At 39.9% G+C, this 14130-nt stretch overlaps 1 protein-coding gene across 1 annotated transcript in view; it reads right to left on the reverse strand.

Annotated features, from left to right (window-relative positions):
- Positions 1 to 14130, reverse strand: part of LOC113019255 (receptor-type tyrosine-protein phosphatase H-like) — a 423637-nt gene that overhangs the window by 2296 nt on the left and 407211 nt on the right. Inside the window, 17 exon segments of the mRNA XM_026162834.1 lie at positions 3866 to 4000; positions 4179 to 4255; positions 4367 to 4457; positions 4605 to 4686; positions 4800 to 4853; positions 4937 to 5030; positions 5188 to 5445; positions 6135 to 6365; positions 6488 to 6745; positions 7245 to 7517; positions 8194 to 8457; positions 8577 to 8822; positions 8933 to 9187; positions 9488 to 9751; positions 9867 to 10112; positions 10223 to 10364; positions 10367 to 10479. Of these exon segments, the coding sequence (XP_026018619.1) occupies positions 3866 to 4000; positions 4179 to 4255; positions 4367 to 4457; positions 4605 to 4686; positions 4800 to 4853; positions 4937 to 5030; positions 5188 to 5445; positions 6135 to 6365; positions 6488 to 6745; positions 7245 to 7517; positions 8194 to 8457; positions 8577 to 8822; positions 8933 to 9187; positions 9488 to 9751; positions 9867 to 10112; positions 10223 to 10364; positions 10367 to 10479 (3083 nt within the window).

Below are 14130 nucleotides of genomic sequence, written 5' to 3' on the forward strand. Positions count from 1 at the left end.
TCATGCGAGAAGCTTCTTCAGTTCTAAGGTCAAATGGTGGAGAGTCCCAGATATAAACCTAGTGGGAGTAACCCCCCACAGAGGGACAAAAGGACCCCCTGATGAGCCTCTAATCGCCTGAGCCAAGGTGTGAAACTGGGCGTGGGTCCCAATCAGCCAGAGTTTTGGGTATGTTCATTGTGAAACCTGGCCCCACCTTATCATGCGAATTCCTGAGGTCAGATGGCCCAGGATGTGAGTGGGCGTTAAGGCGTCTGGGAAGGGATCTCAGAACTGGATTATAGATGGCAGAGAGTTGGTGTCGTAAACCCCCGCCTCTGTTCAAAAATGGTCGCTCACAGTGGACATAGATGGCTTCTTTCACTCCTCAAACCATCTGTCCTCTCTGTCCAAAATGTGAACATTGGCATCCTTGAAAGAGTGTCCTTTATCCTTAAGATGCAGATGGACTGCTGAGTCTTGTCCTGTGGAGGTGGCTCTTCTGTGTTGTGCCATGCGCTTGTGAAGTGGCTGTTTGGTCTCTCCAATGTAGAGGTCTGACCATTCCTCGCTGCACTGTACAGCATACACCACAAAATTATTGACCGCCTTACATATCACCGCCTTTACCCAGGGGATGCCATACCCTGCATCTATGGACTTCCTAAGATCCACAAGGAAGCTGTCCCACTCAGACCCATAGTCAGTAGCATAAACTCAGCCACGTATAACATTGCTAAACACCTTGCTACCATCCTCGCGCCTCTCGTGGGGAACACCCCACACCACATCAAGAACTCCACCGACTTCACCGAAAAGGTCCAGAAACTTACCCTGGATCCAGATGAAACCATGGTGTCCTTTGATGTAGTCTCTCTTTTCACTTGCATACCCACCACGGAGGCTGTGGAGACTGTCAGAAAATGACTACAAGAAGACAGCTCCTTGGAGGACAGGACCAACTTCACACCCGATCAGATCTGCACACTGTTAGACCTCTGCCTCACCACTACATACACTCAACAAAAATATAAACGCAACACCTTTGTTACTGCTCCCATTCCCCATGGGATGGACGTAGAGACCTAAAATTCATTCCAGATACACAATATAACCATCCCTCCCAAACAGTGGTCACAAATCAGCCCAAATGTGTGGTAGTGGGCACATCTGCTATATTGAGATAATCCATCCCACCTCACAGGTGTGCCACATCAGGATGCTGATCTGACATCATGAGTAGTGCACAGGTGTACCTCAGACTGCCCACAACAAAAGGCCACCCTGGAATGTGCAGTTTTGTCTCACAGCAAAATGCCACAGATGCCACAAGCAATGAGGGAGCGTGCAATTGGCATGCTGACAGCAGGAATGTCAACCAGATCTGTCGCCCGTGCATTGAATGTTCATTTCTCAACCATAAGCCGTCTCCACAGGCGTTTCAAAGAATATGGCAGCACATCCAACCGGCCTCACAACCGCAGACCTCGTGTAACCACACCAGCCCAGGACCTCCACATCCAGCAGGTTCACCTCCAAGATCGTCTGAGACCAGCCACCCAGACAGCTGCTGGAACAATTGGTTTGCACAACCAAACAATTTCTGCACAAACTGTCAGAAACCGTCTCAGGGACGCTCAACTGCATGCCCGTCGTCCTCATCGGGGTCTTGACCTGACTCCAGCTCGTCGCCGTAACAGACTTGTGTGGGCAAATGCTCACATTCGATGGCGTCTGGCACGTTGGAGAGGTGTGCGCTTCACGGATGAATCATGGTTCACATTGTTCAGGGCAGACGGCAGCTGAGAATGTCCCAGTTCTTGCATGGCCAGCATACTCACCGGACATGTCACCCATTGAGCATGTTCGGGATGTGCTTGACCGGCGTATACGACAGCGTGTACCAGTTCCCACGAATATCCAACAATCTCGCACAGCCATTGAAGTGGAGTGGACCAACATTCCACAGGCCACAATTGACAATCTGATAGACTCCATGCGACGATGTGTTGCACTGCATGAGGCAAATGGTGGTCACACCAGATACTGACCGGTTCTGGGTCCCCAGACCCCCAATAGCACAAAAAACTGCACATTCCAGGGTGGCCTTTTGTTGTGGGCAGTCTGAGGTACACCTGTGCACTACTCATGATGTCAGATCAGCATCCTGATGTGGCACACCTGTGAGGTGGGATGGATTATCTCAATATAGCAGATGTGCCCACTACCACACATTTGGACTGATTTGTGACCACTGTTTGGGAGGGATGGTTATATTGTGTATCTGGAATGAATTTTAGGTCTCTACGTCCATCCCATGGGGAATGGGAACAGTAACAAAGGTGTTGCGTTTATATTTTTGTTGAGTGTATTTCAAATACAACGAAGGCTTTTACAGACAAAAACATGGCTGTGCCATGGGCTCCCCCGTGTCACCTATTGTAGCCAACCTTTACATGGAGGAAGTGGAAAGGAAGGCTCTTGGCTCTTTCAAAGGAAGAGTACCCAGCCACTGGTACAGATATGTGGATGACACCTGGGTCAAAATCAAGACACAAGAAGTGGAATCCTTCACTGCGCACATTAACGCTGTGGATAAAAACATCAAGTTCACCAGGGAAGACACAAAGGACAACTGTCTGCCTTTCCTGGACTGCGCCATGCACATTGAAGAGAACGGCAAACTCAACATCGAAGTTTACCGGAAGCCCACACACACGGACCAGTACCTCCTCTTTGACTCCCATTACCCTTTGGAACACAAACTTGGAGTAATTAGGACCCTACACCACCGGGCAGAACATGTTCCCTCTAAGCCTGAAGGAAAAAAGAAGGAACACACACATGTAAAGGAAGCACTCAAAACGTGCGGCTATCCTAAATGGGCGTTCTTAAAGTCAGCAAAGAGGCACAGAAAAGAAGACCAGACACCAGCGAGGGAGGATAAGAAGGACAGACGCAACAACATTGTCATCCCCTATGTAGCCGGTGTATCAGAGAAACTCAGGAGAGTTTTCTCCAAGCATGACATCCCAGTGTATTTCAGACCCAGTAACACGCTCAGACAGAAACTGGTTCACCCGAAAGACAAAACGCCAAAACACAAACTTAACAATGTGGTGTATGCTGTACAGTGCAGCGAGGAATGCTCAGACCTCTACATTGGAGAGACCAAACAGCCACTTCACAAGCGCATGGCACAACACAGAAGAGCCACCTCCACAGTACAAGACTCAGCAGTCCATCTGCATCTTAAGGATAAAGGACACTCTTTCGAGGATGCCAACGTTCACATTTTGGACAGAGAGGACAGATGGTTTGAAAGAGGAGTGAAAGAAGCCATCTATGTCCACTGTGAGCGACCATTTTTGAACAGAGGCGGGGGTTTACGACACCAACTCTCTGCCATCTATAATCCAGTTCTGAGATCCCTTCCCAGACGCCTTAACGCCCACTCACATCCTGGGCCATCTGACCTCAGGAATTCGCATGATAAGGTGGGGCCAGGTTTCACAATGAACTCACCCGAAACTCTGGCTGATTGGGACCCACGCCCAGTTTCACACCTTGGCTCAGGCGATTAGAGGATCATCAGGGGGTCCTTTTGTCCCTCTGTGGGGGGTTACTCCCACTAGGTTTATATCTGGGACTCTCCACCATTTGACCTTAGAACTGAAGAAGCTTCTCGCATGAGAGGTGAAACGTCTTCAAGCAACTTAAAGAAGTCCAGACGCTTTTCTTTGCAAGCTCCTTTGACACATACAAAATGTATTTTAATCATAGATCTTGATCTCTTCTTTGTGAAGTGACCAGTATGTTTCCTCCTGACAACAACTTCCATGAAAGACTATCAATAAAACATTTTAAGATTTTCCTGAAGACTTACCCGCCCTCCTTCAATGCAGTTGGTTACCATAACGATCCTCTTAACTCTTTGTTCCCAAATCATTCTCCAGAAATCATTAACAGTAGAGGGCAGAGGGCCCTGAGTGGCAATGTACTCTCTGTTACTGCTGTAGCCCTGAAAAGCAGTGGACAAAGTTAATATGTAGATTAATTTAGCTTGTATATCTTCTGCTCGTTATAGAAATGAAAAAAGAAAGCTCATGAAATCGCACAAAGGTGCTTGTTTATATGCTTTCTGTATGGTGTAGTTATAAAGAGATCTTCACTGAACTTTATCTTAATGTAACACTTACCGGCATGTAATTGGCATTGATATAGTCTGAAATTCCATCAGGATCTGATGTAGTGAGCTTCACACGACACCAGTCATCTAATATGAGAAAACAGGTGATTTAACTCCAGTGCACCTCCAGTAGACGTGACATAGACTGCTAGACTGAGCTCACAACAGCACGGTTCAACAGTCAGAGGAGAGACTCACATGGCAAGACGTTATTGAAACGATTCTTCGCTTTGTTTTCAGGTAGAATAGCAGTCTTTCGTGTCTGGTCTGTTCCAGCAGGAGCGAGGCACTGCATGAACGTAGCAGATAACAAAGCATGAAACTGAGATACTGGCCATCATAAAACAAATAAAATGGTAAGAAATAAAACAGTAAAGACACAAAAACAGGAACACAGAAGCAGAAGAGGAAAAAAAATCTTGATCTTTTTATGCACCTCATATTCCTCGCTGAAGCCTCTGTTCTCGTCCAAACTCAGCTGATGGAAGTGGTCCGGAAACTTTGCAGCAGGAATAGATCTAAAAATAAATAAATAAATAAAACATAACTCTCTCAATTTTATTAATTAATTTTGCCATAATTAATGTTTTTCTTCATTGTGGGTAATTGTCATTGTAAAAAAAACACTTACTTGCTCTGTGTGTTAGATACTTTGGATCCACCAATGAATGAAGACTTCTTTCTGCTGCAGGATCAAAATTAAGACATTAAATTTGATAAATGTATTAATTTAATTTACTTTATTCTTGTCGGTGAAGTGAGACCCACCTAATAATATCTGGTCTTTTGAGGAAAATTAAGACAACCAGAGCAACCAGGAGACCAAAAAGAAGCACACCAAATACGGACCCTGCAATAACTCCTAAAGGGAGCAAAAGCATAGTTAGCAATGAAGTTGAAAAGTTTAGAGGTTTATTTTTTACACTTGCGTGAAATGAAACAATCAAGTCAAAGTTGAAAATACTGTATACTGTTATGATTACAAGCAGCAACATGGTAATATAGTTACTTTTACTCACCCCTTGGATCAGTTTGGCAGTAAAATACATGCGGTTCAGAACTCCTCACCCCAGACGTTGAAGTTACAGACACTTTATATTTTTTGGCAGGTTGGAATCCATTGATTGTGATCTCAGTTTCAGGACTAGCTACTGTGTGAGTCTTTCCAGTCACATTCACCTCCGCATTAGTCCACTCGCCCTCTGGGTCTGTCCATTTAATAAGAACAGAGTATCCAGCTGCCCAGTACTCACAGTGAGCATTTAGATTAGGAGGAACTGAGTAAAACAAGAAAAAGGTTTTACAGTCAAAACTAAAGCAGAAAATATATGACTTATAGTAAATATAATGAAACTTTTTATACTACAAAACTTTGTTCTAAAGTAGAAAAAGTAGAAATTTGTTCTAAAGTAGAAAGATTATTTGTCTTACTTTTAGGTCAAAGCAGTGCTCTTATTCTTTAAAAAGTTAATAATAAATTTTTGGATTTTCATATAAAAACAAAGAATGAAGACCTCAAACTTAGACATTGAAAGAATTACTCAGTCTGTATATAATTATAATTAAAAAACAATCTGTAGTAATGATTGATTAACAGCTCAAGTCACAAAAATAATTCCTGCCTTACAGAAGTTAGAATTTTCTGTTTTAGCCTTTTTAATTTGTTGAGATTATTTATCAAAACTAATAAGTTAGTTAATAATAAAATGATACTTGGTTGAAACTCATGTATTCATACTGAATCATATTAAATATGTGTGTTAACCTGTGGTATATAAATTGTACATAAAATTATTTTTCTGCAATAAACTTTTTCAAGATTAAAATTTGAATGCAAGAGTAAAAATTAAAAACTAAATCACAAGAATTCACACTTCATCTTTCAGGAAAGTTAAAGTTATTACTTTAAGTTCTTAAATACTAATTTACAGATTCTAGTCCTTCAAATGGTTTCTGTTGTACTCACGAATTGTTAATTTGTGTTCACACTGCAAGAAAACTCTGGAAGACTTTTCATAGACAAGAGAGATGTTATAGGTGGCACCAGGGTAAAGTCCAGTAAACGACACATTTTCACGTCCATCACTGATATGAACGTTAGATCCATTACGGGCCGTTGCGGTCGAGAACAAGCCTTCAATCTTTGCTTTGATTGATGAGTTGGTAACTTTCCAGTCTGCACTGGCACAGTCGATGGCTGAAAGGGGTGAGAAAATAGTTATACGCAAGAACCTGATTCTTTTTTTATACAACTCATTGAATAGAGACAAGAAAAAGTTATAAAAGTCTAACACAGAGATGTTTTGGGGGTTTGTTTACCTGTTACTGTGAAATTCGTATAAGGAGTGCTCCTGAGTCCAGCAAACACTGTGGTTAAGCTGAAATCATACTGTGATCCAGGCTGAAGAGATGTCACTACTTTTCTGATTGTATCTGAGGAGACGTCTGACACACTACTTGGCACATCACCATTGATTTGAAGCTCGTATTGCCAGGCTTTATTCATGTTCTCCCACTCTAGAGTTATGCTGTTAGCAAATCGTTCAGTCACACTGACCCAAGGCACCACTGGTGGAACTGAAAAAACAAAAACAAAACTCAGAAGTGGAATTTGTTCATCTTTTTCTTTTAAAATGAAATACAGGAGTATAGAGCTAGTTCAGTTATCACAAGCTTTTACATACTTAAGCCTGAATAGGTGTGTGAGCTAAATGGCACTCAGCATTAAAATTAATTGAATAAATAATAACTATATATACAAATAATAAAATAATTACATATAAAATATAATAATTAAGCATGCTGCTTGCTAAGAGCACATCATTCATATTTGCTGCTCTATTACAAGCACAAGCCTATCATCAGGGTTAGATGCACACTTCCTTCTTCTCAGAGATATGGTTGGTGGGTGGAGCCTTGATGGATAAATGGCACTGCAGGCCAGAAGGAAAACATGGACATTTCACTTGGACTTATATTGCCCTTTTAAATATATTGTATCAGGAGCTAAAGATGAAATAAAGACAATTTTACAAAGGAAAACAAACAGTTTAAAAAAACCCACTTGATTACATACCTGTCAGTGCACTAAAGTTGTATCCAGAGCTGCTGACGTTCTCAAACACAGTAAAGAGGGTAAAATTGTAGTTTGTCCCAGCAGTCAGAGAAGAGACCACACATGTAACTGATGCACCTGATGTCGTGCATCCGTCCATGTCATTCTTGCCAATAACAATATTATCGCTGTCATATTCTAGGATGTATGTTAGTATGTCGTTAACCTTCTTCCACATCAGAGTTATACTGTTTTCATTTTGTGTCACAGTCATATTGTGGACATTTTCTGGAGCTGAAAGAGGACAAAGAATGATTTCAGAAGAATACAAAATCTGAGACATATTTTTAAAAAATACTGTGGGTCAGAAGCATAAATAGATGTTACTTTTTCCTTTTAAGGCACTCATAGTGACAAGCAACACACATATGTTAATAAATAAATGAAGCTCTGGTCTCATTTAGTCAGATTCAAATGCAGTTGCTGTGAATTATAAGGAGCTAAAGATGAAATAAAGACAATTTTAAAAAGTCTGATTCACAAATGACATCCTTAAGTAACCATTTTGGTTTCCTAAGCTTTTAGTAAGTATAAAAATCTGATTTCAAGTTTCTCCTGTCTAATGTTGTAAATGTACATCAGACAAAAAAGCACCTTACCAAGTCCCTCTCAAGGATTATGACTGTTTTAGATGCTTTTAATTTGTTAACCTCCTAAACCAGTCTAGGATTAAAGGTGGGGGTAGTATTTGACATGTTCAGTGTTACAATATTTATGTTATGAGGAGCTATTATATAAGCATGGTCCAAAAAAACTGTAACTGTAAAAACCATTGCAAACGTTTATTTACAAATCACATAACATCCCCAACATTACCCATCTGTTGTAAAGAAACCTAAATACAGGAGTTTGTGAGAGGATTTCCATAAGTAAAACATCCAGTAACACACAAGTCTTCATGATCACCCACCTGTCACAGCAGTAAAAGAGTATCCAGTGCTGCTGACTCCCTCAAACACAGTGATGAGAGTGAAATTGTACTTTGTCATAGCAGTCAGAGGAGACACCTCATATATAATGGGTCCCTCTTCAGAAACACTGATATTCTTCTCGATGTCAGTGCTGTTATTATACTGTAGGATGTATTCTGTGATGTTTTTAACCTTTTCCCACTGCAGTGTTATGCTGGTCTCATTTTGATGTACCACAGTTGCATTATTAACACTTTGTGGAGCTAAAGATAACAGAGGAAAGTGTCTTTGACAATAAAACTCTCCATCAGCTAAAGTTTCAAGTACTAATGAGCCAGTCCTTCCTGGCTTATATAACTATATTAGAAAAAATATATCTTACCAGTGACTGCGGTGCAGTTTACTCCACTGCTGTTGACATTTTTAAACACAGTGAGGAGAGTGAAAGTGTATTTGGTTCCATCGGTCAAATTTGAGACTGTGTATTCTTCTGTAAAATTCTCAATGCTGATCTGTCTTTCATTAAACAAAAGAATATAACTGTCACTGTTGGAGACTGTTTTCCATTGCAGCTTTATGCTGGTCTCATTTTGACCAATGGCCTTGAATTCTTCAGCATTACGAGGAGCTACAATAGGAAAAACACACACAAAAGAAACTAAAACAATGTTCCCAACAACATCTTGTATTTTGTGTAGGTTTTAATTAGACTGAATGTTTTGTTCAGTGCTCACCAACCTGTCACAGCACTGAACCTGTATCCACTGCTGTTGAGTCCCTCAGACGTGGTGAAGAGAATGAATGTGTAGTTTGTCCCAGCAGTCAGAGAAGTGACCACATGTACTATGGGTCCTTCTTCAGTTTTATTAATATCTTCTGTTATATTACCATATTGCAGGATGTATGTTGAGATGTTGTTAACCTTGTTCCAGGTCAGAGTTATACTGCTCTCATTTTGTGTGGTCACATTCACTCTGTCAACATTATCTGGAGCTGGAAAAGAAAAGAGGACACACAGTGGTTGTAGTTCAAAAACAAAAAGAACAAGAACTGAAGCACTGACTATACTGCTTTCATTCCTTTGTACCACTGTGCCTTTTGTTACATCATCAGGAGCTGTGATGAGTTGAGAGTAGCGTTCACCTTTTACCAGAATAAAAACCCAGAATGACATTCACTTCAGTTTCACCGATAACCAACAAAAGTCGAAGTATAGTGTTTCATTCTTACGGGCTTTTGTTGTTGTAGATGAGTAAAACATCCAGTAACACACAAGTCTTCATGATCACCCACCTGTCACAGCAGTAAAAGAGTATCCAGTGCTGCTGACTCCCTCAAACACAGTGATGAGAGTGAAGTTGTACTTTGTCATAGCAGTGAGAGGAGACACCTCATATATAATGGGTCCCTCTTCAGAAACACTGATATTCTTCTCGATGTCAGTGCTGTTATTATACTGTAGGATGTATTCTGGGATGTTTTTAACCTTTTCCCACTGCAGTGTTATGCTGGTCTCATTTTGATGCACCACAGTCACATTATTAACACTTTGTGGAGCTAAAGATAACAGAGGAAAGTGTCTTTCACAATAAAACTCTCCATCAGCTAAAGTTTCAATTACTAATTAGCTGGTCCATTCTGGCATATTTATCTATATTAGAGAAAATCTTACCAGTGACTGCGGTGCAGTTTACTCCACTGCTACTGACATTTTTAAACACAGTGAGGAGAGTGAAAGTGTATCTGGTTCCATCAGTCAAATTTGAGACTGTGTATTCTTCTGTAAAAGTCTCAATGCTGATCTGTCTTTCATTAAACAAAAGAATATAACTGTCACTGTTGGAGACTGTTTTCCATTGCAGCTTTATGCTGGTCTCATTTTGACCAACGGCCTTGAATTCTTTAGCATTACGAGGAGCTACAATAGGAAAAACACACACAAAAGAAACTAAAACAATGTTCCCAACAACATCTTGTATTTTGTGTAGGTTTTAATTAGACTGAATGTTTTGTTCAGTGCTCACCAACCTGTCACAGCACTGAACCTGTATCCACTGCTGTTGAGTCCCTCAGACGTGGTGAAGAGAATGAATGTGTAGTTTGTCCCAGCAGTCAGACAAGTGACCACATGTACTATGGGTCCTTCTTCAGTTTTATTAATATCTTCTTTATTATATTACCATATTGCAGGAAGTATGTTGGGATGTTGTTAACCTTGTTCCAGGTCAGAGTTATACTGTTCTCATTTTGTGTGGTCACATCCACTCTGTCAACATTATCTGGAGCTGGAAAAGAAAAGAGGACACACAGTGGTTGTAGTTACAAAAAAGTTTTAAAAAGAACAAGAACTGAAGCACTGACTATACTGCTTTCATTCCTTTGTACCACTGTGCCTTTTGTTACATCATCAGGAGCTGTGATGAGTTGAGAGTGGTGTTCACCTTTTACCACAATAAAAACCCAGAATGATATTCACTTCAGTTTTACCAATAACCAACAAAAGTTAAAAAAAAAATAGTGTTTCATTCTTACGGGCTTTTGCTGTTGTAGATGTTGTTTGTTCTGTTGAAGTTTGTGGAGTGGGACTTGTTTCAGCCAGTGGAATAAATTTTTGTGTTGTTTTTGCTGTACTTTTCTGTCCTGCTGTCACTGTCGTCGTCACTGTTGATGTGATTGTTGTATTGGAGTCAGTTGTGCCCTAAAAGCAGAAAAAGAGTGAAAACTACAGAATCTAAAATCTGTGAAAAAAAATCACCATTGAATACCCAGTTAACACGAGTCTGTGGCAGAGTCACAGAGTGATGTTTGCTGCTTTTAATTTCACATCTACATTATATCATAAACATTATGTGAACAGTAATACTTCGAGATATCCTCTGAGCATTCTGCTTTATAAGAACAAAAACTTTCACTAAAAATAAAAAAAATAATGTGCAGGAAACAAATAAGTCAGTGTCAAATTATTTTAGCATTTTATGTGTCAGCTTCTACAACTAGCAACATCTATAACATAAAAATCACAGAGCTGGCAAAAAATCTATTAATTAAGTGTTTGCTTTGACTAAAAATGCAAATCATATGTATTATTATATTGTATATTATAGCTACAGTTACTTACAGTTACTGGCCTATGAAATATCTAACACATTTCTCCTCGGACACACTCTTTAAAATTCCACATCTGATTTGATTAAATCATGAGCACTGCACCATGTAAGTGTTTAAGATATTGTTGAATTTTCTTCTTTCGTGCTCTTTTTGTTCTCAGAGGAAACAGATCGGTGTCGCAAAGAAGGAATAAATTCGTGTTTCAAAATCTGGAAAAGGCCAGAATTTTCATGCCGTTTAACAAGATTTTGTTGTTCTTGTATTTCTGTACAAACCAGTATTTCACAAAACATAACTATAGTGTTTCAAATACATAATGAAGCATGTCATGCATTTAGGCTTCAATGTGGTTTTGACTGCACTGTTTCCTTTTGTCGAGGGTAACCTACACTGAGCTTCGCTATCTGATCACCATCAAAGTGAAAGGTAAAAAAAAAACTTACCCAAAGTAGACTCAGGAAGACACAGAGCAACAAGTGGTCTGAGATAAGGGATAAAAGCTTCATCGTCTTCAGGACTCCTAACTGGCACACATACTTTGAACTTGTTCAATTCCTTTGTTTTCCCCGGATAACCTTGTAGCTGCTATTTTCAGCACCTCTGCTGGTATGTTGACAAAAACCACACTTAAGTTTGGCAAAGAATTTCTCTGACCTGCACTATGATAACTTTAATTCAAAGTTGTTGACTTTTAATTCTTAGCTACATCCTCCTCTCGTAACCTCTGGTCCCTTTTCATATTGGCAAATGACTAAGTAAATAACTGCTTCTCCTTTCTGGCCTTGTACAACTACAGAGACCTTTGCCCCGCCTGTTACTTCCTTATTAACGGTCATGCTGTGCTGCTTGTCAAAGGTACGTCAATCAAGAGCATTTGCCTCTCTTACATGTTTATTGGAGGTAATTGCTGCATATCAGCTGCTATTTATCTGTTCATGCTTGTGGCCGCTTGTGTGCCTTTATTATGGGCAAATAAAAGATGAGACGTTTTTGTTTATGATCACAGGTAAAGTTGTGAACTGCTACTTTGAATAAATAATATTTGTGTTGTTTTATTTTAAGAATTTCCAGTTTTTTTAAGGTTTTAAGTAAAATCACTGTTTAGGTTCCTCCGCTGATTGCTTTCATAGCAGAGTGGATCTCCTTCTTGTGTCTTAGCACTGTCTCAGAAAGTTGTGATATTTATAGCTTCCTTGTGGTTGATCTCAATAAGGAACTGCGAACAGAAACTTACCCTCATACTGTTAACTGCGCACAAAGTCACAGCAGTCTTTATGGTGTCATATTTTGAGTAGCGCTCAATAAAAGTGCTGATATTTCAAAGAAAATTGTTGTCCACTGTGGAAACATGATGGGGAAGTTAGGATTCATAAATGATAATAGTTTTCCTCATCTGTTAATATGGAGTCATTTCAATTTTTGAGCTTCCGTGTTATACTGAGGATAAAGATAGCTCTTTTTAAACAAGTGCATGCATTGACTATTCATAGTTAAATAACAGTATTTTATTATGTAGGGAGCTTTCAGCACAATCATTTGCATGTTATTAAGACTTGTGAAAGTCTTAAAAACAAATGCGCTTCTGTTTAGCATGGTGCTTGAGTTTCATGACGCTTTTGCAAACCACATTCTGCAGCTTTCCTTTAATATAAGTGGTGGCAGAGCTCTTATACCACAATTAGAGCAGCCTCTTCTGTTACAATAGTTTGAATGGCAATAAATGTGTCACCTGCATATGCTATCGTGACAAGCCTCACTGAATCTACTTCTCAAATCTTTCAGCCCTATAGCCGCATACAATAGATGCAACTTTTTACCTCTCTGTGTGAACACTTATATGCTGGCCTTTGTTTCACTGCAGGAGGATAAAGTTTTCATGATGATGGTGAAGACTACCATCAAACACATCAGTGAAAAGCTCTAATCTCCCTCAGTGTAGGGATCAAAGCTGCACTGGAACAGCTTCACAGAAAGTACTAGAACTTTGCTCATCTTCCTTGTTCAAATCACATCCTAAAAGAGAATCGGGAAATATTTTCAAACCACATCCCTTGTTCCAGTAACTGGAAGAGATAGTTGCCATGGTAAAGTAATAAATAGCATATATTATGGCTCCTAAAACCACAAACGCATTTATCAGAACTCTAGCCTTAACTGTGTGTGTGTGTGTGTGTGTGTGGGGGGGGGGGGGAAGCAATGCATGTTTAATGTTGTGAAATATGTTTACTATCTTTAATTGTTTTAGCCGGTGATTATATTGGTAATTGATTTACAGGAAACAAATATACTCACTTGTACAGTTTAGACGTCAGTTCAGTTTAAAGCACTCTCAAGCCATTGTTCTCAGAACACAAAAAACAATGTGTGTACAACACTTTTCTCAGTGCCACCACGCTGTGACTAACTGAAGTTGTCCAACACAAAATTGCTAGCTGCTGGAATGTGTGACTGATCTGTTGCTGCAGTCTTGGATGTCCGTGAGAGAACCACCTCTAATGCAACTATTCTTGGTGGAAATCTAACTAGACAGAGATACCCAGATTAGTACTCCAACCTGTACTTTAACCATTGTTGAATCAGCACCCAGGCCCAAGCTGAAACAGAGAGACACAAGACAAGGGGAACTGGGACAAAGAAAACACTTAGCATATTAGCTTAACTACATGTTTGGTGTGTTTGGATGCCAGGGAATCAATTGCAGTGTACTGTGCAGGGGTATATTAAGAAAACAAATAATCTGGTGAAAACAAAAGTAAAGCTGTAATAAAAGGAAAGCCAGAAAAATATGCCAGGTGCATGGAATAACACAACTGTATATAAATAATCCA

Source organism: Astatotilapia calliptera, chromosome 3 (assembly GCF_900246225.1).
Source record: "Astatotilapia calliptera chromosome 3, fAstCal1.2, whole genome shotgun sequence".
Classification (NCBI taxonomy): Eukaryota; Metazoa; Chordata; class Actinopteri; order Cichliformes; family Cichlidae; genus Astatotilapia; species Astatotilapia calliptera.